Source organism: Peromyscus maniculatus, chromosome 20 (genome assembly GCF_049852395.1).
Source record: "Peromyscus maniculatus bairdii isolate BWxNUB_F1_BW_parent chromosome 20, HU_Pman_BW_mat_3.1, whole genome shotgun sequence".
NCBI classification, from domain to species: Eukaryota; Metazoa; Chordata; class Mammalia; order Rodentia; family Cricetidae; genus Peromyscus; species Peromyscus maniculatus.
This window is the reverse complement of record NC_134871.1, coordinates 58375517-58402743: the sequence shown is the minus strand read 5'-3', so window position 1 is coordinate 58402743 and position 27227 is coordinate 58375517. Positions and strand designations below refer to the sequence as shown.

The 27227-nt window shown below is 48.3% G+C and overlaps 1 protein-coding gene and 1 long non-coding RNA gene across 16 annotated transcripts in view; one reads left to right on the top strand and one right to left on the bottom strand.

Annotated features, from left to right (window-relative positions):
- The window catches only part of Ttll8 (tubulin tyrosine ligase like 8), a 76797-nt gene that overhangs the window by 35117 nt on the left and 14453 nt on the right, over nt 1-27227 (top strand). For 4 of the 15 annotated variants that reach the window (XM_076556549.1, XM_042264620.2, XM_076556550.1 and 1 more), the window contains exons 10-13: nt 2522-2670; nt 5283-5526; nt 6722-7157; nt 7794-8015. In XM_076556549.1, the coding sequence (XP_076412664.1) occupies nt 2522-2670; nt 5283-5526; nt 6722-7157; nt 7794-8015 (1051 nt within the window). Of the gene's footprint in view, nt 1-2521; nt 2671-5282; nt 5527-6721; nt 7158-7793; nt 9990-18341; nt 18758-18811; nt 19221-27227 lie in introns of those variants that run through there. The other 11 variants (XM_076556548.1, XM_042264619.2, XM_076556551.1 and 8 more) reach the window with 5 other exon arrangements.
- On the bottom strand, nt 6199-6529 carry LOC143269804 (uncharacterized). The gene is made up of 2 exons (XR_013046545.1): nt 6392-6529; nt 6199-6279 (listed from the first exon to the last, which is right to left on the bottom strand). It is a non-coding gene; the product is annotated as an uncharacterized LOC143269804 (long non-coding RNA).

Genomic DNA, 27227 nt, shown 5'->3' with positions numbered 1-27227 from the left:
CTCAAAACACCAAGTGCTGGCCTAAGTCAGCAGCTCTAATGCAGTGCTGGTGTGAGCGCCAAGCAAAGCATTTTGGAAAAGCAAGAATTATATGACCTATGATGCAGTTCTTCCATCCCTGGAGAAATGGAAGCACCCAGCCTCAGAAAGACTCAGTGAGCCCAGTGAGCCCTGGTCATGTCAGAGCAGGGGCTGCAAATGGCATAGCCATGGACCAATCTCCCAGTTGTGAGGCTAAAAGACACCCCTTTGGAGAGGGAGGGGATGGGGGGGAGGCAGAGAAAGAGAGAGAGTGTAGGTCCCCTATCCCTGACCATGGGTGTGAAGTTCAAGAAAGGCAGAGCCCGTCCCTGTGGCAGAAAGTGAGAATGATAACTAGCTACCGTCGACTGGGGTGTAATACTGGAGAATTTTCTTAGCAGCCCATGCTGTATGGATCTCGAGCTGGTGGTATCGACACAAGAGTGCACATGAGCAAAAATGATCAAACTTCGCTTTTTCTGTTAGGGCTTTCTATACCCCATTTTCTTAAACCTCTACAAAAAAAAGAACCTGAGGCTTCACCACTGGGTGGCAGCATTGGGTTCCAGTGTGGTGTGGAGTGACCCTGTCAGGTGAGCAGGTTCTCTGGGGCTTTGCAGGGACTGTCCCTGATATGCACTATAGCCCGCTCAGAGGCTGGGGGGTGGGGAGTGGGGATGGTCCTTGTTAAGACTGACAGGTTCCCACATGAGTGTTCACAGGACCTGCAGGGACCCTGTCTGTTTTTCGGTCAGCATGAATATGTCCAGAATCTGAGCATTTTTCAAACGGGCCGGTCTCCTGCTCTGTTCTCGGCGATATCCTAACTTTTACGTCCTCTCATTATGTGGCAGAGGCGACATAATGTGGGTGACATGGCATGGTATCACATGAGTCCAGTGCTGACTCACCCCTGAAAGTATGTCACCCCAGGACCCGGGCTCCAGTGTCCTGCAGCCGTCATAGGGAGTTCCTTCCCACTGAACAGCAAAGCACTTGTCTTTCTGATCCCCGGGGGTGAAAGTATCCATGCCATCAGCAGATAATACCATCGCACTAGTCTGGCCCATGCTTTTGGACCAGATGGTGTTATAGGGACGCTGGGGGTCGTCTGTACCGGTTTGCGCCGTGTACTGGTTATGGCAGAGCTGTCCTATCATTATGGAGTTGGTCAACACCTAACATCTGCAGAGGAAGCCCACATCCAGTAGAGCAGGGGAGTGGGCTCTGCTTGGTGTCTGGCCAGCGAGGGCATGACCACACCATCCCATGCCGATCTGTTCCCTGCAGCCAGGGGTGGAAACTGACACCAGGAGGACCGTGTTTCCTTGAAACTCCAACCCACACTCGAGGGATTTCCATTATTCACTTTTTCCTAGACGGCGCCCTCCTTCCCCAGCAGGTGGACAGAATATACGTGTCTCTTGTCCCCAGCCCTTGCTGTCACCTCTAGGGCTGCAGCCAGAATTGCGGCTCAGCTGCAGCCACGGGACAGTATGCAGGGAGCCTGAACTGAGCATTCCTCACTGTGCCTGGGTCTGCCCACATAAGGAGGCTCCCACAGAACCCGAGAGGGGCTGTGGGTGTTGTGGTGGCTTTTTCTCTCCCAGGTGCCAATAGTGTGCCCTCAAATTCTGAAAGCTGCTCAGACATCTCTACTGATCTCTGACCTTACTCCCTGAGATTATGATGGCTTTCTGAGCTAGGCCTTTTCCTATGAGTCTGAAGTCACCAACAAGGGCATGGGATTAGGTTGACAGTCTAGGTCACAGGACCATAAGCTGGCTGCTACTGTGGCACAGGTGAGTCTGCATGGCAGTTTGGCTTCCTTTATATGGACCTTTCTGGCAACAACAGTGAAGGCAGTGTCTTGGCACAGGGACCCACCCATCTCTGGTTTTCCTTTGGTATAGAATTGGTGTCCTTGTCTGTACAGGCAGTACAGGTCCATGTGTCAGGGTTCTTCTTTCTTCCTTCCTTCCTTCCTTCCTTCCTTCCTTCCTTCCTTCCTTCCTTCCTTCCTTCCTTCCTTCCTTCCTTTCTTCTTCCTTCCTTCCTTCCTTCCTTCCTTTCTCTCTTTCTTTCTTTCCTTCTTTCTTCTTTTCTTTTTTCTTTCATTTGTTCTTTCTTTTCCTTCCTTTTTGAGACAGGGTCTCTCTGTTATGTAACTTTGACTGTCCTTGAACTTGCTATGTAAACCATGCAGGCCCAGAACTCACAAAGATCCTCCTGCCTCTGCCTCTGCCTCCAAGAGTACTGGGCTTAGAGGCACGCACCACCATGCCCAGCTAGGGTCCTTACTTCTTGACACACCCTGTCCAGGTACAAGCCTCTAAGGTCCGTGACCCCAGGTGGTATCCTCAGTTGGTAGACATCCTCTGCTGTCTCTAACCCTTGTCAGATAGCCATCAGCCTGTCCTAGAGCAGAGGCACTCACCAATCACTGGGGCTGGCCTCTGTCTCTCAGAGCCTCATGCCCTTTCTGGATCTTGCTTTTTAGTGGCAATGCCTTCATCCCTGATTCAAGAAGTTACTTTTCACAGTGCCAGACTCTGTTGAGTAAGATCAGTTCTGTGAACCCTCAGACAGAGATCGACGGGATTCGGAACATCTGGATCATAAAACCTGCAGCAAAGTCCCGAGGTCGAGGTGAGTTCCCTGGGCAGATGCCTCCCCATCATGCAAGTCTCCAACCTTGACAGCACCTGCTCTATGATGGAGGGAGATTCAAGGAGTGCTGCCAGGGTCAGACAGGGGTGCCCAAGCGGTGCTGGAGGGGGGAGTGTCCATCACAGTCCTGTCCCGGAGTCTGCTGAGTATCATTTGTATCCATCAGTTAAACAATTCCAGAGTGTTTTCTTTGGGGGGGGGTGTTGTTTGTTTGTTTAGTGTGTGTATGTGTGTTACCTTGATCTTAGCAATAGGTTTATTCTGACCTTTAAGAAGGGTGGACCATCATCCCAAGCAGTGTGCTTCACATCCCATGGGCCATGGTAAAGTTCACCTGTAGAACCTAGAACCCTTAGAGGCAAATTTGGAACACCTCATAAAATTTGCCTGTAGGTTATTCACCTGTTCACATTTTCTGCCTCATCTACCCAAATTGCAGATGGAATTACATTCTCTTCTTTCTTCTTTATTTTTCCCCCGAGACAGGGTTTCTCTGTGTAACTTTGTGCCTGTCCTGGAACTTACTCTGTAGCCCAGGCTGGCCTGGAACTCACAGAGATCTGCCTGGCTCTACCTCTCAAGTGCTAGGATTAAAGGTGTGAGCCACCACCGCCCGGTCATTCTCTTCTTTCTTAATACTGTGTGTGTGTGTGTGTGTGTGTGTGTGTGTGTGTGTGTGTATGAATGCATGTGTGTGATGGTGTCTGCATGTTCATGTGCATGTGTGTGATTTCCTTATCTTGCATTTCCAAAGTCAATGGTTCAGTTTTCAATTTTCCTATGAGAAATTTTTTCTCTTGTCTCTGACTTAAAAGCTAAGTTGGTTTATTTCCAGGCTTTCCTGTGAAATAATAGAAGACTTAAGGCTACGAAGTTCCCTCAGTCTGTGGCATTAGCTGCATCCTTTTGTCTCTGTTACAGAATGTCCTATTTCTCTGTGGTATTTAAACAGACTTTTTAGTTTGCATATCCTGTTGCTCTCTTGAGATCTTCTGAAGTTTCTTAGTGTGCAGGTTGTATTTGTGATTTATTTGTTTCTGAGACAAGGTTTCTCTGTGTAGTTTTGATGCCTGTCCAGGATCTTGCTCTGTAGACCAGGCTGGCCTTGAACTCACAGAGATCCACTCTGCCTCCCGAGTGCTGGGATTAAAGGTGTGTACCACCACCGCCCGGCATGTATGTGATTTCTTTTTTTTAAAAAATCAGATTTATTTATGTGTATGAGTGTTTTTCTTTTTTTCTTGCATGTACATATGTGCACCGTGTGTGTGTGTGTGTGTGTGTGTGTGTGTGTGTGTGTGTGGTGCCTGTGGAGGCCAGAAGAAATTATTAGAACTCCTGGAGTTATGAGTGGTCATGAGCCCCATATGAGTGCTTAGAACCGAACCCAAGTCCTCCTCTATAAGAGTAATAAGTGCTCTTATCTCCAGCCCTATGCATGTGATCTTTAAATTTTTCTTATTAATCTAATCCTAAAGGTCTTCTGTCCTGAGTTATTCTCTTCCCCGGTGTATGTGGTCCACTCCCTTCTGGTGTTCTGCAGATGGTCAGGTCTTCCTTCGTGCTCCTGTGATGTGGCCTTGACTGGCAGATGTGCTGTGTTCCTTCTTGGTCTCTGTGCTAAGCTCCCTTCGCGTCCTAAGAAATCTCTGTCTCCTCTCACCCCTCAGGCCATACCATGCTCCCTCTGGAGACTGACTCCATCCCCAGGGATACTCTGTGGGTTGTTCTGATGCGCTGTTCTCAATAAATGCCCTTCCCTCTGCTGCTCACTGCTTATGCTCTTGCCAACCGCTGGTGGCCCCGGGGTGTAGGTCCAAGCCGACCTCAGCAGTTTGTTTCATTTTAGGCAAGATCTCAACTTGCCTTGACCAAATTAATGGAAGCCATGTGCTTTATGAGAACTTACCTTGTGCCTGTGGGACCCTGTGGATACAAGTCCTTCTACTTTTTATCAACAGAATGGATGGCCAGATAGTGCTGTGTAACAGCCCCCCTCCCCCAAATTTCAGCAGAAACTTGTGTTCCTTGACCTGGTCAAGGGTGCTCTGTCTATCTTGCGGCCTCGTTCTTATCCTTCATTATCATGGCAGAGAAAAGAGAGCCTCAAGGTCTGTCACTGGCATTAAACCCTGCAGAGCTCACCGTGACACACATCACTCCTTCCTGCATGTCCTACAAGTCATGCAACCTACTTTAGGGCCAAAGGGGGGAAATTGTAGAGTCTGCCTGTGAGGAAAGGAAAGCCAGTGGGGAGACATTAAATGCCTCCTGTCTGTGCCCGGCTGATCCCATTTGGTGGATCACACTCACCAAACCCTAAAGCATGCTCTTGAGTGGCTCTCTGCTCTGTTTTTCCCTTGATCTCTGAATGCCCTCTGGGGTGTGGGGTTGGCCCCGTGGCGGGAGGCCTGAACAAGTGGTTGACACCAACTGTGGCAGATGAATGCACATCTGCCCTGCCCAACCATCCCTGCAAACTCTTGGTGCTGGGCCAAAGCCAGGGTGGGTACTGGGGCCTTTAATGACTGCCGGGGGGGGGGGGGAGCTGTGCTGCCCTGGGTCAAGGGTACCCCCTCTTGTTCTTGGAGATATTGTGTGCATGGACCGTGTGGAGAACATCCTGGAGCTGGTGGCCACAGACAACCAGGCCACGAAGGACAACAAATGGGTGGTCCAGAAGTACATCGAGACGCCGATGCTCATCTACGACACCAAGTTCGACATCCGACAGTGGTTCCTGGTCACAGACTGGAATCCCCTCACCATCTGGTTCTACAAGGAGAGCTACCTCCGTTTCTCCACACAGCGCTTCTCCCTGGACAAGCTGGACAGGTCAGCAGGGGGAGCTCTGTATTTCTCTAAGCACCTCGCAGGAGGCCCTTGAGTATGTGTAGATGAGGCACCCTTGCTGTTCGCCCCTCTGAACCCTCAGGGTTGCCCATCACTGCCAAAGCGTCAGGGCATTGGGGCTACCAGGCTCAAACACTCAGGGGTGCTAGGGACTAACAAGCCATATTCCAGTGAAAACCTACCTGCATCCTCAGGGATGACCCAGGACTTTTTCTCAGTGATTTAGTGATTGTCACTTGGCAGGCAGTGCTGGGGACCTGGATGCCCTAGGGGACTTTGAAAGGGAGAGTCAGATGGGATCCTGGGAGGCTGAGGGTTGCTCAATAGGAACTTTGCTGAGTGAACTCTACCCCCAGCACACCTGGAGTCACACCTGCTAGGTCACAGCTGGAATGGGGCTGGGCATAGTTAAAGGCAACCACCCCTATTTTTGCATTACCTCTGGACAAAAGCCTATAGCAGAGTCTAGAAACTTACTGAAAATGGAGTCTGGGAGCTGCATGCAGCCTCTTCCCATGGGCTCAGCTGAGCCATCGACCCTGTGCGTGGTAATATCGTGCACCCTCCTTCAGCTGAGGCTGATGCGAGATTCCCAGAAATGGTATCTGAACGGGTATAGCCCAGCTACACAAACAGAAGCCAAAGAAGTAGATGGGTGGTTGTGTCTTTTAAATGTTCACCTTTCTTACATGTGGCTGTGGGGCCGGCCTCACTCTGGAACTGCCTGCCTTATACCTGCAGTTCAAATGAAAATACCCTTAGCTCCGAACAGTGTCCTACAGTCTTCTAAAAAGGACTGCTTGTTTGAAGTCCGTATAGAGCAAGGTGGAAGTATAAAGTAACTCACTGGAAACTTTAGGTAGGTGGTTCACATCCTCCTACTGACATGTGCCTCTGGGGAAACTGAGGCTTAGGCTGATTATTTTTCCTAGTGGTTGGTTCTGCATTGGTGGGCTTCTGCTCTGTCTTGGTACAGTCTGTGCTGTTCCTCCAGGCTGGTTGAGGGGTCCATGGCTGCTTCTGGGTAGCAGAGCTAACAGTCCAAAAACCACTAGCCCACACCTTCTGCAGCAACCCTGCACGAGGCAAAGTGACGTCAGGGCAAGCTGGGCAGACAGTGCTGGCTCCGTGTTATGGTTGTTGGCATACACCAGTCTCACAAGCACATTGCCCACAGCGCCATCCACCTGTGCAACAACTCCATTCAGAGGCGCCTCAAGAATGACAAGGAGCGCAGCCCGCTGCTCCCTGGCCATAACATGTGGACCAGCACCCGCTTCCAGGAGTACCTGCAGAAGAGGGGTCGAGGGACGACATGGGGCACCATCATCTATCCATCTATGAAAAAAGCCGTCACCAATGCCATGAGGGTGGCTCAGGACCACGTAGAAGCCCGTAAGAACAGCTTCGAGCTCTATGGGGCCGACTTCATCCTGGGGCGAGACTTCAAGCCCTGGCTCATAGAGATCAACTCCAGCCCCACCATGCACCCCTCCACTCCCGTCACGGCCCAGCTCTGTGCCCAGGTGCAGGAAGATACCATCAAGGTTGTGGTGGACCGCAAACTGGACCGAAACTGTGACATTGGCAACTTTGAACTTCTGTGGAGGCAGGTGAGGAGGATAGGCGCTACCCTGCCGAGGCTGCTGGTATCTGTCCACGAGGTGGGTGGGCCTGGGCTTCTGTGTGGCAGCCACCCATTCCCAGGCAGTCGGGACACAAATCCAGTCTCTTGGGTGTGGGCGATGTAGATCTGCCTGATCTGCCCCAAACTCAGCCTCCTGTGTGCATCAAGGCAAAGGTTTACTCTAGACATGGGGTCTTGTCAGCCTTGTCACTTAGGCCCTGTGGCCTTTACAATCTAGTTGTCCTACCTGTCATTTTTCCATATCCCAACCAACCATATGGGTAATGGGAGAGGCCCCTGCCTGAGTATCTGGGGAGGTTCCACAGCCCCTTTTAGATTCTTTCTCTCCAGAGGCCCCCTATTCTGTTTCTGAAGTCTCTCCAGTGGCCTCCCTGTGGGATGGTCTAGCAGGCTCCACATCCACGCTGAGGCTTTTGCCTCTGGACTCCTGCCTGCCCTGTGGGTTGAGCCCCAAGACCTGGAGGAAGGGCCCAGCGAGCACCCGGGCCTTGAAGAAGAAACAGCCAACGCTTCCAAGGCATGGCAGGTGGCTCGGTGTGGGGCCAGCCAGGTGACTCTCTGGGCCAGGGGGGTGATCCTGACCTGCTCCCTCTTCTCACAGCCCGCCGTGGAGCTGCCGCCGTTCAACGGGTCTGACCTCTGTGTGGAAGGGATCAGTGTGAAGAAACCCAAGAAGCAAATGCCCCCCATCACCAACCTCAGCTTCACAGACTCGTTCTCAGATACCACGCTCAAAGTGCGCAGCCCCCGGGCTCTACTGGATGCAGCCGTCGGACCCTCCCGAATGAGCCTTCGGCAGGACTGGAAACGGGAAGAAGCAAAGGTACTTTCAGCCACCTGGTCTGTGCCAGTAACGGCTGCTGAGGGCAGAGGTCAAGCAAAGCCCACTTACGCATTCTCGGTTAGTAACGGTCAAGATGGAGACAGTAAGGCCCCCAAAAGCGTTTTTACCAGAGCCCAATCCACTAAACACTCGGATCCAAACTTAACAAGTGTACGGCACACTGCCCCGGTGCTGCAGAATACGAAAACCACGGGGAAGCCCCAGTCTCCACCACCCAGAGCATCAGGTAACCGTGGGGAGCCTGTGCCTTGTCGTCCCATCATATTTGAGGGATTCTGGCTCCATCCCAATCCTCAAAGAAGACCTTCGAGCTGCATCCTCCAGAACAGGACACAGGGTTGGATGAGGGGTGTCCCCTGAGAGGATCTTCAACCTGAGCTCACAAGTAGGGGTGGGATATAGGGGGTGGGGTGGGGGGGCACTGACTTGTTCAGGCACTCAGGTTTCTGGTATAGTGCCGGCCAAGGCGAGCATCATAGTGGGGTCCTTTTGCAACAGTCCCAGTGGGGTCCCCTCAGTAGTACTTAGTGCTTGCTTCCTCTAAGGTGGAGGCAGAGATCTAGGGATGGGTTATATAGTGTTCGGACAGCGTCAAGTGGCATGGATAGGCAAGGTGTGTCGGGGGATTGCTGGGCTCTTGCACACGATCTCCTGAAGACTCTGATGGAGCTGGCAGAGTTGTAGCTCAGGGTGAGGTGGCTGGCTGTGTCTGCACCCCGGGGCTCCACGTGCCGCCTGTTCTCTGGCACTGGCTCAGAGCATGTCAGACCGGGTCCCCACCTTTCTCTGTTGACGTAGACTCGGACCCCACGCTGTATCCCGCTGCCTAGTTAGTCCACCTCTCCCACTGCCTCCCAGCTGCCTGGTCCTCGCCATAGCCCTCCTTGCCCACCTGCCGTCTGTGTCCCTGGATGGGAAGGCCTGGAGCACCAGCTTTGGCTGCCACCTTTGCAACTACACCCTAATGCCAAGGATGGCGAATGTGATATGTGGCGGGTGCTTGGCACTTGCTGGGCACACAGGTGTGTGCTGCCTGTAGAGGCTCTGGGTGGGAAGAGCATCTGTGTCAGCTCCCATGCCTATGCCTGGCTGTCCCGTATGGGTAACTATGTAAAAGTATCTCTAGGAACCATCTGGCTATACACACCTAGAGACCTCTTTCTGTGGAGAAACGTCAACAGAAAAAAAAAAATAGCGCTATCTAACAAGTGGTGTAACAGTGAACCACACACTGGTACTAAAAGGGGAGGTGTATCCCTAAAAGTCAGGTCAGCAAGACCATGCTTTTGAGGACTCTAGAGAGGGTTTCCCCTCCTGCAGTTCCCGGTGTCTGCCAGTGATCTCTGGTGACTGGTGACCACATCCTGTGTCAGTCTTCACACAGGCCTATTCCTCCCGCGGGTCTGCTTAGGACTCACTCCAAGAAGGATAGCAATCGTCGTGTCAGACTCCCACCCACACTTTAGCATGACATCATTCAGTGATGACATCAGTAGAGACTCTATTTCCAGACAGGAAAGGTTCTGGGTGGACATAAATCTGGGGGGGGGGGGATGCTTCACCCCATCTCACCGCATTGCAGGTGTAGATTGTGCCGATTAGCACTCTGGCCAGCCCCCAAGGTGGCTATTGCTGCTGTCACGGACGCTCTTGCCTCTTGTAAAGTGTTAGTGGGCTTCTTGTATGTTTCCACTGGACAGTGAAATGAAAATTAGCAATTGCCACATGTTTAGCAACCACTTTGGTTTTTTCTGTAAAGTTCTGGATTTGCATCCAAAGAATCCCGAGTCCCACTCCCTCTTACTTGTCATACTTTCTGTTAGAGACTCCCCTTTTTTCCATTGTTTTTTGTTGCAAATATTTCCTACCCTATAACTTGTCTTTTCACCCCTTTGTAGTATTTTCTTTTTATGTAAAAACATCTTAACTGTAATACAATCAATTTAACCAACATCTCTAAATTTGGTGATTTTTTTTTTTTGGTTTGTTAATGAAGGACTCAGGATCATAACAGTAACCCAGGAGTATCTGCTAGTAAAGCATCTGCTAGAATTGGATCATCGTTAGCATGAGGCAAGATCAAATAGATTTCCCAACAAACCCCTCTGGAAATCCTTCCCCCTTTGTGTGGTCACCTCTACCTCATGGTCTCTGCCCACATACACAGGCCCGTCCCTGCCTGTGCCAGTCTGCCTCAGTGGTTTACTCATCTCTCTTAGATCGATGCCACAGTGTCTTCATGCTGTGGCCTTTCTGATTTATGCAAACCTCTTCATCTTGTTCCCTCGGAAACGGCTGAGCTGGTATGACTGGTACCTCCATACACATTGTAGAATCGGGCTATTACTAGCAAACAAACACCAAGAGGGAAAACTATTAGAATTTTTGGAGGGCATCAAGTGGAATTTGTACATCAGTTTGGGTAGAGCTGGCTTCTTTATCACACTGAGCCTTACAATCCATGAATGTGGTGTCTCTTTTCATTTGCTCATCCTTCAGTATCTTCCTTTAAACACCTATATTTCAAAAAATATTAAAAAGATGAGTATTTTATATATTTGAGTGTTTTGCCTACACGTATGTATGTGCAGCATGTACGTGCCTGGTGCCTGTGAAGGTCAGAAGAGATCATTGGATCCCTAGAACTGGGTTATGGATGGTTGTAATCCACCATGTGGGTGCTGGGAACTGAACCACCATGTGTGTGCTGGGTCCTCTGCAAGAGCAGCCAGTGCTCTTAACTGCTGAGCCATCTCTCCAGCCCCTAAACTCCTAAACTTTTAAAGTGACATTTAATTATGTAGTGTGTGTGTGCATTAAGGTCAGAGGCCAACTCATGGGAGTCAGTTCTCTCCTTCCATCATGTGGGTTCTGGGGATCAAAGTCAGGTCATCAGGCTTAGTGGCAAGTGCCTCCACACACTAAGACACCTCTCTGGACCCTACACTAAAATTTTCCTTGCTCTTTTTTGGCAGATTTCTTTCTCTGTATATTTTCTTTGTAAACGGTATCTTTTGATAGAATTGTTTTAAGTTTATAAATTATGCTCATTTTATAGAAATACTACTCACCTTAAAAATCACCATCTGAATAAATCTATTAAGCTATTTAAAGATTCATTGGGTTTTTGTCATGAGCTTGCTACGTCAGAAACACAGACAAACACATCTGTCAGAATTTGTTAACTAACAATAAATTCACAGAATGTGGCTGTTTCATTGACTGCAACCTGCTAGATACTTCTGCTACCCTTGATAACCCTGGTCAAGGCAAATATTTGTTCTTTTATTTCAATCTTAATTGCTGATATTACCTCTCCTATCACACATAGTAAATATATCTGATATGTGTGTGGCGATACACGTGTATGTCGCAGAATGACGGGAAAGGGTTCAAAGGCGCCGTCAATTCAAGAGTTTCCTGAAGCCCGAAAGCAAAGGGGTGCATAAGAGATGCAGAGTCTGTGTTGATACGATAAGGAACCAAACAAAGCCCGGGAAGAAGCTGGAGTCCGGATACAGGGTGAGAGTTGAGCTACAGGACTGAGTCCAGCTGTGGAGGTCAAAGGGCAAAACTAGGTCCCGACAGGAAAACAGGAAGACGAGCAGGCAGCAGTTTAAGTAGGTCATGTCAGCAGTGGAGACAGAACATGGCTGAAGCCTCTGAAGCCGGAGACAGCCGTGTGTCCGTCTGTGCTGCGAGGGTGGTACTGAACAGACGACATGGCTCATGTGTCCACTCGTGCTAAAAGTCATCCTCCATCCTCAAAATGGAATCAAAAGCTGCTTGCAAAGTGGGGTCTCCCAGAGTAAGACACAGCCTGAAATGCCAGGTTTACACGATGTTTCGATTGTTTAGTTAGACCATCTATGATATTTCAAATATTTAATTAGATCGCCATTTTCTTTTTCCTTGAAATTATTCTCATTCGTTTCTTTTTTATTATTTTATTCCACTCTCCAAGACTTTAATTCATCTAGTCATTGTTCTCAGGTGTATATAAGCCAGTCAGTCACAATTCTCATTCTTGCACAGCTCATTGTGTTTTGACTCGTTTTTCTAAAGTCAGGGCTTGGGGTGGAACTTCACACATGCTGGGTGTTCTCCTTTACTTCTCTGTCGCTGTGATAAAACACTGACCAAAAGCAACTTGAGGAAGGAGAGGGTTTATTTGGCTTACAGGTTCCAGTCCGTTCTCAAGGGAAGCGGGAACTGAAAGCGCTGAAAGCGGGATCCTGGAGGTAGGAGCTGAGGCAGAATTCTGCTTCCTGGCTCGCCCTCCTTGCTTTGCTGTTTTTCTCATACAGCCCAGACCTCCCCTTCCCTCCCCGCCCCCCCCCCCCAGAGATGGCACTGCACAGAATGGGCTGGGGCCCTCAATTAGCCATTAGGAGAAAGCATCCCACACACACATGCCCACAGGCCAATCTCAACCTAGGTTCCGGTCTTTCCAGGTAGGTCAAGTTGATAACTAATGCTTATATGAACCTAAGGCAAGCACTCTACCACGGAGCTACACCCTTAGCCCTTGGGTTATTTTTATAATGAAATAAGAAGCTGCAAACAGTGAACTCAACTCCTCCCGCCCTCCCATTTCTCCCCCCACCAAACCCTCGTGCTTGTGTGTGTGTGTGTGTGTGTGTGTGTGTGTGTGTGTGTGTGTGTGTGTGTATTCAATCAACATTCTTTTAAAATTTTTATTACATTTTTATTTGGGAGAGGGGCATGTATACCATGACATAAGAGTGTGGAGGTCAGAAAAGAACTTGCAGGAACTCTCTCTCTCTCTCTCTCTCTCTCTCTCTCTCTCTCTCTCTCTCTTTCAACTATGTGGGTTCTGAGGACGCAAGTCAGGTTATCAGGCTTGGCAGCAAGTTTTGTGTGTATGTGAACACTGAAAATGCTAGCTTGTGGAGATAAGAGAGAGAGAGAGAGAGAGAGAGAGAGAGAGAGAGAGAGAGAGAGAGGAGAGAGAGAGAGAGAGAAAAAAAAACTGTTTTCAATAGTGCTTAAAATAATACACACCCCCCAAAGGTGGTGACGCACACCTTTGTTCCCAGCAGCAGAGGCAGGAGGAGCTCTGTGATTTCAAGGCCAGCCTGGTCTATATAGCAAGTTCCAGGACAGCTAGAGCCACATAGTGATACCCTGTCAGAAAACAAACAAAACAACAGAAAAACAAACAAACAAACAAAAAGAAGATATAGGAAAGTTTATGAACTCACCAAATCACCGGTGATCTAGCGCTTACTGGGTAGATGTAAGAAAGTGTGCTGTTGGTGCTACACATCTCTTGTTCTTCTGCAAAATGTCACTTCAGGGATGCTTTGCATGTATTTCTATGTGGTGGTTTGTACTTACAGTATATGCTGTGGATATCTTCTTCCAGATTGTACTTCCGATTCTCCTGCCTCTACCTCCCAAGTGCCAGGATTGCTGCCTGAACCAAAACGCCCAATTTTATACAGTGCTGGAGAGCAAACCCAAGCCTTTTTAAATGCTAGATGAGCAAGCTACCAACTAAACTACCCCCAGACTCACTCTGTACCCCAGGCTGGCCTTGAACTCACAAAGATCCTCCTGCCTCTGCCTCCAGAGTGCTGGGATCAAAGGTGTGAGATACCATGCCCAATCTTTATTTTGTTTTTTTAGTTATATGTGTGTCTATGTGTAGGTATGTATGCATGTATGTAGGTGCTCACAGAGGCCAGAAGAGGGCAGCATCACATCCCTTGGAGCTAGAGTAGTTCTGAGCCATCCCATGTGGGTACTAGGAACCCACTTTTATACTCTGTAAGAGCAGTATGCACATTTAATCAGTAAACCTTCTCTCCAGTCCTTCTACTGGAGATCTTATGCATCTCTGATTAGATTTTGTTAACGTGATACTCTAATAATACCACATATGGTGTCATCTCTGAGAATGTTCTCATTGTTTTTTACTGGTACATAGGATGCAACTGACACTCATTTACTATGTCCAGTTCTGCACTCGATCGCTGTCTATAATGACTTTTATGTACATTCTTTTGAGTTTATTATGTAAACAACCATCGCTTTTATCTTCCATCCCAGTCCCCAGGCCTCTGAAGTCCTGGTCTTTTCCAATTGCACTGGCTTTACTCATCCTTGTTGTCTAGCTCCTGATTTAAAGGAAATTTACCAAAACTCATGCATGATAAAATGTCCTCCGAGTCTTTATAAGGACTACAGCTGACTGGTAAAGCACTCGCCCAGCATGTAAGAAGCTCTGAGTTTAATCCCCCTTTTAAAAAGGACATGTAAATAAACGGACACAAATCTAGGCATACCACGACAAACAGCCACAAGCCGGAGGAACATTGAGATAGAAAATTAGACTGCCTGCTCCTTGACACAAGGCAGGATAGATAGTGGCTGAATGCCTGTGCTGTGCCTTGCTCTACCTCTGTTTTTCAAGACTGAATGTAAGCTGGCTGTGAAATAAACACAGGTGCTGTCCGGCATTGCCTGGCAGTCCTCTCGGCTCAATAAATAAATAGATAGATAGATAGATAGATAGATAGATAGATAGATAGATAGATAGATAAAGACATACATCGCTGGCTGGTGGTGGCACATGCCTTTAATCCCAGCACTCAGGAAGCAGAAGCAGGCGGATCTCTGGGGTCAAGGCCAACCTGGTCTACAGAGTGAGTTCCAAGACAGCCAGGGTTACACAGATAAACCCTGCCTTGGAAAAAAATCAAAAACAAAAGAAAGAAAGAAAGAAAGAAAGAAAGAAAGAAAGAAAGAAAGAAAGAAAGGAAGGAAGGAAGGAAGGAAGGAAGGAAGGAAGGAAGGAAGGAAGGAAGGAAGGAAGAAAGAAAGGAAGAAAGGAAGAAAGAAAGAAAAATGACACCTGGGGTTGACTTCCAGCCTCCACATGTGAGTGCACACATATTCACATGTGCTCAAACACACACACACACACACACACACACACACACACACACACACACACACACAAACTTAAAAGCATAAATTTTAAATGCAGACAGAATTTTTATACAGCTTTTGTATCCTCATACTTATCATGAATGAATGACATCATTTAATTTTTGTGTATGCTAAAGCAATTATCAATAGTCTAGGAACAAACAAACTTTGGTTTGATATTGGGTAGATGGTAGCTGGATTTGGCTTATTGGGTGTAGCTAGAAATTGGTTCTTAACGACAATTTACTTTTTCATATCATTGTTAGTTGTTTCTAGTTCAGATGTTTGCAAATAGAACTGCTGTAGGCTTTCCTCTAGCAATAGGAAGAGCATTGGTGGGTCGTGTCGATCATCAGTTACAGCTCATCATGGTGTTATGTGTCCCATTTGGTTCAAGTGCTACATGATGCAGATGTTCTCTCTGTTTTAGCTGTTCCATTCAATGTGCTGGCAGAGTCACCTTGTGGCTTCAGTTTGCATTTCGCTGATGCTAATGAAGCTGAGTATTCCATAGCCCATTTGAACCTACTTTTGTAAAGTGCTATTTTTTATTTTTGAAAATGTATTTTATGTGTACGGATGTTTTGCTCCCATGAATGCCTGTACACAACATGCAAGCCTGGTGCCTACAGAGGCCAGATGAGGGCGTTAGCCCTCTGGGACTGGAGTTACAGACAATTGTGAGCCACCATGTGGGTTCTGGGAATTGAACTCATGACCTCTGGAAGAGCAGCCTGTGCTCTTACGCTCTGAGCCATCTCTCCAGCCCACCCACCACCCACCTTGTTTTTGTTTTTGTTTTTGTTTTGTAAGAGGGTCTCTCTCTCTCTCTACAGCTCTGGCTGGCCTGGAAGTTGCTATGTAGACCAGACTGGCCTTAACATCCCAGAGATCCGCCTGCCTCTGTCTCCCAAGTGCTCGGATTAAAGGTGTAGACAACCACAGCTGGCTGTAAAGTACTCTGTTGGCTGGACATGTTTTCTGCTAACCTCTTCTTGTTGATTTGTGTGAGCTCTTTACATATTCTGAACACCAGTTGTTTGGTGGGTGCCTATCGATGGCCTTTTGCTGTTTTAACATTCTGGGTCCTCTCCCACCCTTGTTTTATTTTCTGTGTAGTGTATGTGTTCTCTGTGTATATGCACATGTGGGTGCACATAAACATGAATGGATATAGAGGCCAGAGGTTGACCTTGGATAGTTTCTTCTATGACTATCTTATTTTTTGAGGCCAGGCATCTCATTAAACACAGCACTCACTGATTGGCTAGACTGCCTGGCCAAATTGCTCTGGAGAGCTCTCTGCCTCTCCCTATGCCACTCCCAGTCCCACTATGCCTGGCTTTTTACCCAGCATGGGGACTGGGGCATGAAAAGATTGTCCTGTACATCTGAACTCAAGTCCTCACACACCTCACCAAACACTTTACCATCACCCTGTCTTAATGTTTAAATGCACAGAAATTATTCAACTCAACACATTTCAATATCTACTTTTCCTATGATTAGCAATTTTCACTTTGAAAAATGTCCATATAATCCAAAATTGTGAAATACTTTTGTTTTCTTCTAAAAGTTATATTGTTTCACTTTTCACACTTAGATCTGTATTCCATCTATCTTCGAGTGTCTGAGTAGAGTACAATATGGAAATAAACATCTGTGGTGATATTTGTAATCTAAGAAATAAAGCTTGCCTGAAGATCAGAGAGACAAAGGAACAAGCCATTAGAGAAACTTCTCACCACTACCCAATCCTCAGGCTGAATGGAAGGTGGGATCCTATCTCCAGGAATCCTGTGATTGAATGCTCCTGAGTCCTCAGCTGGAAGGGCTCTAGTTCCTGTCTCCTCAGGCCTTATATGCCTTTCTCTGCCCAGCCATTTCACTTCTTATCTCAACCTTCCTAGTGCTGGGATTAATGGCATGTGTGCTTCCCAAATACTGGGGTTAAAGGTGTGTGCCACCACTGCCTGGCTCTGTGTCTCTCCTAGACTGGATCAATCTCATGTAGCCCAGTGTGGCCTTGAACTCACAGAGATCTCTGCCTCCCAGTGCTAGGATTAAAGGTATGCGCCACCTCTGCCTGACCTCTATGTTTAACTCTGTGGCTGGCTCTGTCCTCTAATCTTCAGGCAAGTTTTATTAGAGTACAACAAAATATCACCACATTTCCCCTTTTTTGTCTAAAATTGTAAGGTTATAACTAATATAAGAAAAACTATATACAATAAGTACAATAACTATATGCGATATATACAATCAATAATTACATTAACAATGTCCAGTCCAGCCAGGCGGGGTTGGTGCATGCCTTTAATCCCAGCACTTGGGAGGCAGAGGCAGGCAGATCTCTGTGAGTTCGAGGCCAGCCTGGTCTACAAAGTGAGTTCCAGGAAAGGCACAAAGCTACACAGAGAAACCCTGTCTTGAAAAAAAAAAATGTCCAGTCCATAAACATTTGACAAATTCGGAGAAAATACTCCATTATCTATCCTATTTTGGTGAGTCCAAAATATTGTACCTTATTCACTTTCTGTCCTAACTTGTACTACCAACTGAAAGCTCTCTTTTGATGTCTTTGAAACTTACACACTGTACACCTTTAAGTTCAAGGCCACACTGGGCTACATGAGATTGATCCAGTCTAGGAGAGAAACAGAGCCAGGCAGTGGTGGCACACACCTTTAATCTCACTATTGGGAAGCACACATGCCATTAATCCCAGCACTAGGAAGGTTGATAAAGGAAGTGAAATGACTGGGTGGAGAAAGGCATATAAAGCCTGAGGAGACAAGAACTAGAGAGCCTTTTGGCTGAGGACTCAGGAGCATTCAGAGGATTTGTGGAGCTGGCGAGGTGAGAAGTGGCTGTGGCTTGTTCCTTTGTCTCTCTGATCTTTGAGCATTTACCCCAATATCTGGCTCCGAGTTTTTATAAGAAGATCATTTAGGATTCCTGCATCCAACATCCATTGCTTTTTCTATGTAGATATTCAACTAATCCAGAGCTATGGGCTGTCATGTGTGCCATGCATGCATGCATCAGCATCCTAAGCTGCAATGCTGCATAAAGCCAGGAGCTGAGCACACAGGGTTATGCCTCCGTAATGGGTATCTGCTTCCCCACTGATTCCACTAGCCAGGCTTCTTTGGTGAAAATGTACACAAAGACCCACTCCAAGACAGTGAGTGGCTTCCAACCGTTGTTTCTTATGGGTCGGCTGTATTTCTTCTGGCCGTCTCAGGGAAGACTGAACTGGGCTCCGGGTGTAGTCTTGGCCCAGATACTCTTCCTCCCGGGACTGGCGGCCCCAGGGCTATACGACGACTTCTGCCATTTTTCCAGGCTGGCATTGCATCTGCAGGAAAAAGAACGAGACGCGTCCCCTCCACATCTCTGAGGCTTTGGAGGTCCCTATATTCACAGCTACAAATTCAGCCTCCTCTTCAGTCACCCACTCACAACTTCCATGTAAGGGGACTGAGTATGAGATGGACAAAGGCCGGTGGAGCTAGATGTTGGGGCAGGAGCTCAGCCTTCACACTCCGGGACCGTGTCAATCTGTCCAAGCACCCAGGTGGCTCAGGTAGTATGTGTGCAAGTTAGGAGCTCACCTGGAGAAGGTGGGTGATGTGGCACCAACCCCCGAGGAAACCATTCCAGCACCAAACAATGCCGGGAATCCCGTGGGTGGCTGGGAGCCTGGAGTGCCCTTGAAGACCTCAACTTCTGACCAGTTCAGACAAACAAAATATACCTGAGGGCTGTTTTTTTGTGTGGTCTATGAACTAAGAATGTTTTTTATGTTTTTAAAGGGTTGGAAACAAAACAAAGCAAAATGTGTAACCGAGTCCGCGTGTGGCCCCCCCCAAAGCCTAACATAGCGGCTGTCAGCCTTGGTGCGGATGCTTGCTATGGTGAGCAAAGCTGGATGCGACTCAGGTCAGTTTCAGCTCACAGGTCCAGACAGAAGCTGCAGTGTGCCTCCTGGCCAGAGAGTGCCCACAATGGAGCATCTCCGAGTTACCCTGAGAGGGGCCTGACCCCCATGTTGTCAGCATACCACAGAGGTCGGGTGACATCTAGGCATCATGGCCTCCCTCTCTGTAAGGAACGCAGCAGGAGGCTTGCCTCCGTGGGCCACCGTATCTTCTTAAACAGAGGCCTCTGCTGATACCAGGCTGCGCTGCGAGGTGGCAATCCTGTCCATGCCAATGATAGTCTGATAGTAGGTCGACCCCTGGGATGTGAAAGGCAGATTAGTACCACCTGGACCCAGTGAGAGCCTGTCTTCACCATGAGCTTCTGCCTGAGTTACCCAGAACGACATGAGCAGCCAAGATCTGTTTCCATCAGCCATCGCCCCCCTAATTAACAGTCTTCTTTGGGTTGGTAAAGATGTAGCAAGGGTGGCGTGAGCGTGTGCCTAATTGCCGGAGCTACTGGGACCATATCACAGTCACTGCCCATGCCTAGCCCCAAGGTGGTGACGCTTTAAACCTGTCAGGTCCCGATGAAGCCAGCCCATCCAGAATGAAGCCAGACCAAGGCCCTTTGATCCCGTGCTCTGGGATAGGCAGAGAGTGAACGCTGTTTCTCTCAAAAGAGTGGCTGCCCACACAGCTTGTCTTGCATGTTCTTGACTGTGCACTCCTGTTGGCGGATCCTTCTCCTGGCCATCGTGAGAACTGACCCCAAAGTGGAGGAATTGTAGCAGCCTAGTTGTAGATGACAGGTTGGCTTATTTGGTGGCTGCCTTTGCAAGTAACATGGATGTGTAGGGAACTCAGCCTCATAGCCTTGGAGTCTAACCAGGGTATAATTTTTTTCCTACTGAGTCAGATGACAGGGAAGCAAACTGAGGGACAGTCTTCAGGTCCCGGAGTCCCCCTCTTTGGAAGTAGCAGCCCTGAACTGTAGACTGACTCCTGAGATGAGAGATTTCCAGTGAGGAACTCCTGCTTGCACTCTCATAGGGAAGCTGCGGCAGAGCCAGGCCCCACATTTCTGGGCCCAGGAACCCCAGTCCTGCCCGCACGAGTCACCCAGCTCTGTACTGCAGTTCTGACTTCTCACGGCCTGGTGGGCTATGGCAGGGCAGGTGCCCAGAGAATCCTGAATCCACTGCTCCCAGCTCCAACAACTACCTATATAGTTTTCATCCATGCCAGGCTCAGAGCCCCTCAGCAAGTGTTTTATTCCTACAGTCATTTGTCTCAGCCTCTGGCCTGTTTGGCCCAGGCCTAGATCCACCGTAGCCATAGCCTTATAGCCAGAGTATAGAGTGACATCATCCCTCAGAAAGGGATTGATCCACAGACCAAGCCTGTCCACAGCCTGTGTTCATAGGATGCTGTTCAATCCTAAACACCAGCTCACTTCTGCTGAAAGCAACACTGGAGGACTCCCCTCACCAAGGGACCGGTGATGAGAATCCCAGACCCTTCAGTCCCACACCAGCAGGACTGGCATTTGCTTTTCTTATCCATATTTTTCGGCTGCCAGATACCAACAGAAGACAAGGCCCCTGGGTCACTGAGGCAGACTTTTGTGACTCCACACAGCAGGCAGCTGGGCACACTGGGTCTGTGTCACCCCTGGGCGCGAAGCATCACTACTTTTCAGTAGCAGTGAGCAGCCTACTTCCTGTCCCTTCTGCCTTGAAATTGCTTAAGGCCAATAGGACCTTGGGAAATGTCCAGGGGAAGAGCGGTCAGTCTGACATTTGGGGTACCTAGAAGAATTCTTTTCATCTAGGAGTGCAAAGGACACCCCCCCAAGACAGTCTCTCCTTACGAGGACAGGCCATCTGCATGCATACACATCATGCACACTGCCTACACCTCCTCCCCCAACATATATCATTTTGTCTTTTCCTGCACTGAGGCAAATCCCTGTTGGGTGTCTTAGTTTTTCTGTTCAAGCATTTCTGGTTGCTGCAGCTGTGGCCTCTTGTGGTTGCCTCTTGTAGTGTCATGTTGCCTCTATTCTTCTGAAGCCTCAGCTGGAATTCAGGCTCACAGGGGTCCCTAGGCCCCTCCCAGCCTTCAAGGGGCACAGTTAGCCTGCTGGACAGCATCATAGCTTCACTAATCAACCATATTTGGCACCATTGGACACCGTCATCACCCAGATGTTCCTCCTGGGCCAAGGACTGGATGAACTCTGCTCACCTGGAGCTTGGGCCCCCGAAAAACTAATGTTCCAGTGATGACTTTCCCAGCCAAGACTGCAAAGGCCCTCAGAAAAATGCTCAGTTTCAAGAGCCACTCAGGAAGGCCAGCCATGAAGCTCTCCACAAGGGCACCTGCGCTCTGCCGGGATTCATGGCCAGCTCCCATAAGGCAGTTTCTGCTGCCAGTCCTCACACTTCCTTCACCAGGAGCCAGACAGAGAGCTGGGCTGCCAAATTCTCCCATGGATGGGACTAGTTTTCTCAACTCCTTCTTCAAGTGTGCCAGGCAAGTCCACAGCATCCTGCCTCAAAGCCTTGTGGGTCAGCACTAGGGCTCTACACACCTCACCGAGCCCTACTTTTCCTAGAGTTGGGGTTTCCTCACTCCCTACCATTTCAAAGCCAGTACACATCTAGGGATCAATTTTACACATGAGCGATGGGGTTCAGCACCCTACAGGATTCCTCCTCCTTGAACCGGTGTCAATCAGGCACGTGTGTCCCTTGAGAACGAACCAAGCCAGTGTGTTTAGACCCTGACAACAAAGTGTCCTGGAAACCAGTGAGTCACCTGGCTTTTCCAGCCATGGGGTAAGGAATTGCATTACACCAGCAGTTACTCCAGACGTATTTCACAGTTGGATGGATTTTTGGAGTTCAAACAACACACCATTGGGGTTTAATGACCAGAGTCTTGAGTCTACAGATCACTTTGAGATGGATGCATATCTTTCTGTCCTATTGTGTTTAATCGGTTCTTGATTTTCCCCCAGGAATGCGTTGTGTTTTAAAAAGCAGAGTCCTAGCACACCTTTCATGAGATCTTTTCTGAGGCATTTGGTAGTTTTTGTTGTTGTTTTGGTCTTTGGAGATGGGGTTTCTCTGTGTAACTACCCCTGGCTATCCTGGAAACGCACTCTGTAGACCAGGCTAGCATTGAACTCAGAGAGCCATCTACCTCTGCCCCCCAAGTGCTGGGATTAAAGGTGTGTGCCACCTCCACCTGGCATGGTTTTTAATGCTTAGGAAATGCCTTTCTTTTTGTAGTGCACTATGGAACAAAACTCACATGGTAAGGACAGGTCTCTGGAGAGCAGGATGGGTTCTTACACGTCAAGTCTACATGGCCACAATCAAGATAAGGAATATTTCTCCCCTATTCCTCATGTCTGGGAGATGGCTACTGTATGTGTCTTAGCAGCTGCTCCCAAATAACCACAAAGAAATGTAGAATTAGTTATAAATGCTCAGGCAATAGCTCAGGCTGGTTACTAGCTAGCTCTAATTTTAATTAATTTTAAATTAACCCATTTTTCTTATCTACCCTCTGCCACATGGTTGTGCCTTCTTTCAACATGGGACATTCATCTTGCTTCTCTCTGTATCTCCCGAGACTTCTCAGACTTCGCCCTCCTTCTTCCCAGCATTCTCTCTGCCCTGAAAATCCTGCCTAGCCATCAGCCAATCAGCTTTTTATTAACAATGAGAGCAATACGTATTTTCAGTGTACAAAGATTGTTCCACGGCAGGCTACCATTTGCCTTAAGTCATCATAGATGGTTTTTGACTGACCCTCACTTCTAAAGGGAGGAGTCTCACAGCCAAACATGGCTGTGTCTAGCCTCAAGCTAATGTGTAGTGGGACATCTCCCTTCCCAGTCCCATGCTCATCTTCACAGCTGAGCAGACTTGGTTCCAGTGAGTCGATTTGAAGTTTTTCTAGCCTGCTAGTGATGGGTCTATGCTGCTCTGACCATCCCTCTAAGACTCTTCCTGTGACCTATACATTCACTTCTCTTAGTCAGGTGCTCAGGGTCACAAATAAGGCTTGTATTTCACTTTTAAATTTTTTTTATTTATTATGTATACAATGTTCTGCTGGCTTGCCAGAAGAGGGCGCCAGATCTCATTACAGATGGTTGTGAGCCACCATGTGGTTGCTGGGAATTGAACTTAGGACCTCTGGAAGAGCAGCTGGGGCTCTTACCCTCTGAGCCATCTCTCCAGCCCTGTATTTCACTTTTGTAGAAACCCAGTTTCCACAAAGTGGCTGCAACATTTTACACCCTCAGCCCTGAGCATTGTGGGATATGATGGGTTCTGTCCTCCGATAGATATGTGTTGGTATTTCATTGTGGTGTTTCCTGATGTGTTGGTGAATTTGTATCCCCATCACCAAATTCCTGACATGAACAGCTCAAAGGAAGGAATCATTGAGTTTAGCTCAGGGCTTCACAGGCATCGGTCCATCATGGCAGAGACACCATGTCTTGGAGCGGAACCACTCACTTCGTGGTAGACAGGAAACAGAATATAACCATAGCAGGAAGGGCAGGGCCAAGCTGGAGCCTCTGAGGACAAGCTTCCATTGGCCTGCGTCTTCCAGCTAAGCACCACCTTCCATGGTTGCACCTCCCAGTATAATCTAACTTGAACTCTGGGGCTGTGATACATCTCTGTGTGATGCATCATACCTACCACTGCATAAACCAAGAGCATGGTGGCACCCGCCTCTAGTCCTAGTACTGGAGTTCGAAGCCAGCCTGGAATATGTGAGACCTTGTCTTAAAAAAAAAAAAAATTAGCTTTTGACTCCAGGAATAGGATTGGCACACTTGTCAGATCAGAGTCCTCATGTCTACCGTCTCTGGAATCCCATTGCAAACACGTCAGAGGTGTGCTTCACTGCTCTCCTAGGTGGCTCTTAATCCTGTCAAGGTGACAGTCAATAACCGTCACCCTGGATGGCTAACCATGTTCAGTGTGCCTCTCTCTGTGAGGTGCTTCACTAAGCCTTTTTCTCCGTTTTTTAAGTTAGGTCTTGTGCCTCTTGGCTTTATCTGTCTAGTTTTTCCACATCCTGTATGTTTACTTGGCAGCTACGTGTGCTGGCAACTGCCTTCCCAGTCCGTGGCTTGTCTTTCCCCCTCCTTAGTACTGTCTATCCCTCCTTCCTCCCTCCCTCCCTCCCTCCCTCCCTCTCTCTCTCCCTCCCTTCTTCCCTCCCTTCCTTTCTTCCTCCCTCCCTCCCTCCTTCCCTTCCTTTCTTCCTCCCTCCCTCCCTCCCTCTCTTCCTTCCTGTATTGGAGATCTGACCCGGGGGCCTTGCCCATTCTAGGCAGGTTCCTCTACCACAGAGCTGCACCCCGGGCCTTCCTTGTGATGAAGGCGTATGTTGTCCATTTGCTTGCCAGTGTCCCCTGGTGTTGCCGGTGCTTTGGTGTCCCTTCAAAAAATAACTCTGCCTACCCCGTCACGAGGGCTCTCCTGTGCTTCTTCCTTGAAGCCTATGGCCTTGGCTTGCACACTGTGTCTTGCTGACCCACTGGGAATGGGTCTGTGTGGGGTGCAAGGCCTGGGCTCATTTGTGCGCTGGTGTCCAGACGCTCCAGTGCTACTATCAAAAACCGCAGCCATCTTCCGGTGAGCTGGGGCATCTTTGCCATGAGTAGATTCTCGGCAGACCCCTGTCACCCTAGCATTTGGACAGTCAAGGTGGGAGGATTGCCACATGCTTCAGGCTGGCCAGGGCTACGTAGGCCCTGTCTTGAAAAGCAAAAATAAGAGGGGGGTGGGGAGGGAGATAGTTCAGTGGGTAAAATGCTCGCTGTGTGAGCAGGAGGACATGAGCACAGATGCCCAGCGCCAGGTAAAAGCCAGGTGTTTGGCACAACGTGCCTGAAACCTCAGCTCTGAGGGCAGCAAAGACAGGAGGATTCCCCGGAGCTCGCTCACTGGCCAGGCAGTCTAGCAGAACTGTGAGCCTCAAGTTCAGTCTCAAAACAAAACAAAGATAGTGCAATAGAGAAAGATACCCAACACCAATCCCTGTCCTCTGCACATGCCCACATGGACACATGCACCTGCATACACACACACACACACACACACACACACACACACACACACACACACGCACGCACGCACGCACGCACGCGCACACACACACACACACACACACACACACAGAGTAGGCTCTTAACCGGGCATGATAGAGTACACCTGTAATCCCAGCACTAGGGAGGCTGAGGCAGTATGATTGCTGAGAGTTTGAAGCCAGCCTGGAATACATAGTAACCTTGTCTCCAAAGAAAAACAGAAACAAAACTCTTGAATGAGTCCTGAATTTTAACTCTTCTGCTCCTCAGTCTCTTTAGCAATTTTATGCCAATTCCACATTGCCTTAGTTACTACATTTTTAGTAACATAGTTACTGTATTTGTTTGTTTCTATTTGTTTCTGTTTATTTATTTTGGTTTTTTGAGACAGGGTTTCTGTGTGTAGTTTTGGTGCCTATCCTGGATCTCGCTCTGTAGACCAGGCTGGCCTCGAACTCACAGAGATCCGCCTGCCTCTGCCTCCCGAGTGCTGGGATTAAAGGTGTGCGCCACCACCACCCAGCTATTTATTTATTTTACTTACTGTATTTTAAAAACAGATCTTGAAATGTAGCCATACAAGTTTCCTGCCTTTGTTTCTTCTTTCTTCAGTGAGTTTTGAATTTTCATGTAAAGTTCAAGATCAGCTTGTCAACTTCAAAAAGATCTTGGAGATTTTTACTGAGATTGTATCAAATCCATAGTTCCCTCTAGGAAGAACTGCCCCGCCCCCCAATGGAGACTTCCATTCTATGTCGAGCAGTAGCTCAACATGACTTAGGTGTTTGGTTGCTTTATATATACAGTATTTAGTGCATAGGCATTTTTCACTACATTTGTTCTTAAGTATTTGATGTATGTTGATACTTTTCCAAATATATTTAATAAATAAACTTTGATACTTTAAAGAATGATACTTGGAATTTCATTTTCTGGTTGTTTGTGGCTTTAACACAGAAAGCGCAGGTGGTTGTGTATGGCACATTGTCCCCGAGTGCTGGTGAGCCCACTTCCTAGTTCTGGTACTTTCTAAATACCTGTGGATCTCTAACTACCGTGTCACCTGCAGCTTGCCCTCCTTTCTTGATGCTCCCATGCCTTTGTGCATTACTTCAGCACCGTAAGAGTGGGCACACACACCCCCACGTGCCAACCTGAGTGACAAGCACGACTATGCAGAGACAGTGGACCTGCCTGGAAGGAGCATTGCAGACCAACTGGCACCAGAAAGGTCATGGAGACAAAGAGTTCCAAAGGGGAAATGAGAAGTGATGCCGGGACCAGTAATGGGCGGGGTCAGTTAGTGGAGAGGCTAGGCACATGGGACATTTTCTGAGAAAGGTCTCAGAGCCCTCTGCCAGCCTGTGGTCCCAGCAGATCGTCCTGAGATGGTACTGTGTGAGAACCCCCTCCTTCACAGCATCCCAGCTTGAGCGCTTTCTCTTTCCTTATTGTAGTTTGACATAAATACTTTTTTTTTTTTTTTTTTTTTTTTTTGGTTTTTCAAGACAGGGTTTCTCTGTGTAGCTTTGGAGCCTGTCCTGGATCTCGCTCTGTAGACCAGGCTGGCCTCAAACTCACAGAGATCTGCCTGCCTCTGCCTCCCGAGTGCTGGGATTTAAAGGCGTGCGCCACCCCTGCCCGGCTAATAACTCCATTTTTTACTCTGACAACTTTCCCATGTCGTAATGGCTGTGGGTTTTTCACAACTCGACATTAGCACATGGGGCCGTTTCTATGTATAGGTCTTTTGCCGAGAGCTGGCTTTTGGCTTTAGTTAGGAGCATGTCTGAGTTTATCCCGCATTCATCTCGCCAGAGTTGTCCCTTATTCTCCTAAGAGTGAGGCACTGTCTGATGCACGTGTGAATTAGCCTTGTGACACCTGTCACTCTGCAGCATGAAGCAAGGCCTTCATTTTATCTCCAATATTGATTATTGAGCTTACCATTCCCATACCCCATCTTGACTAGCTCACCAGCAATCCTGTCTAATTTAATTGTACCTGAAAAAAAAAATTAATGCAGTGGTTTGGAGTATTATCAACTCAACCATTCCTGACTTTCACTACAGTGGTTTTTTTTGGTCCCTGGGTCCTCTAGATTCCTTCCTGTTGCTGTGATCAAACACTCTGACCAAAAGCAAGTTCGGGTTTATTTGACTTACACTTCCAGGCCAT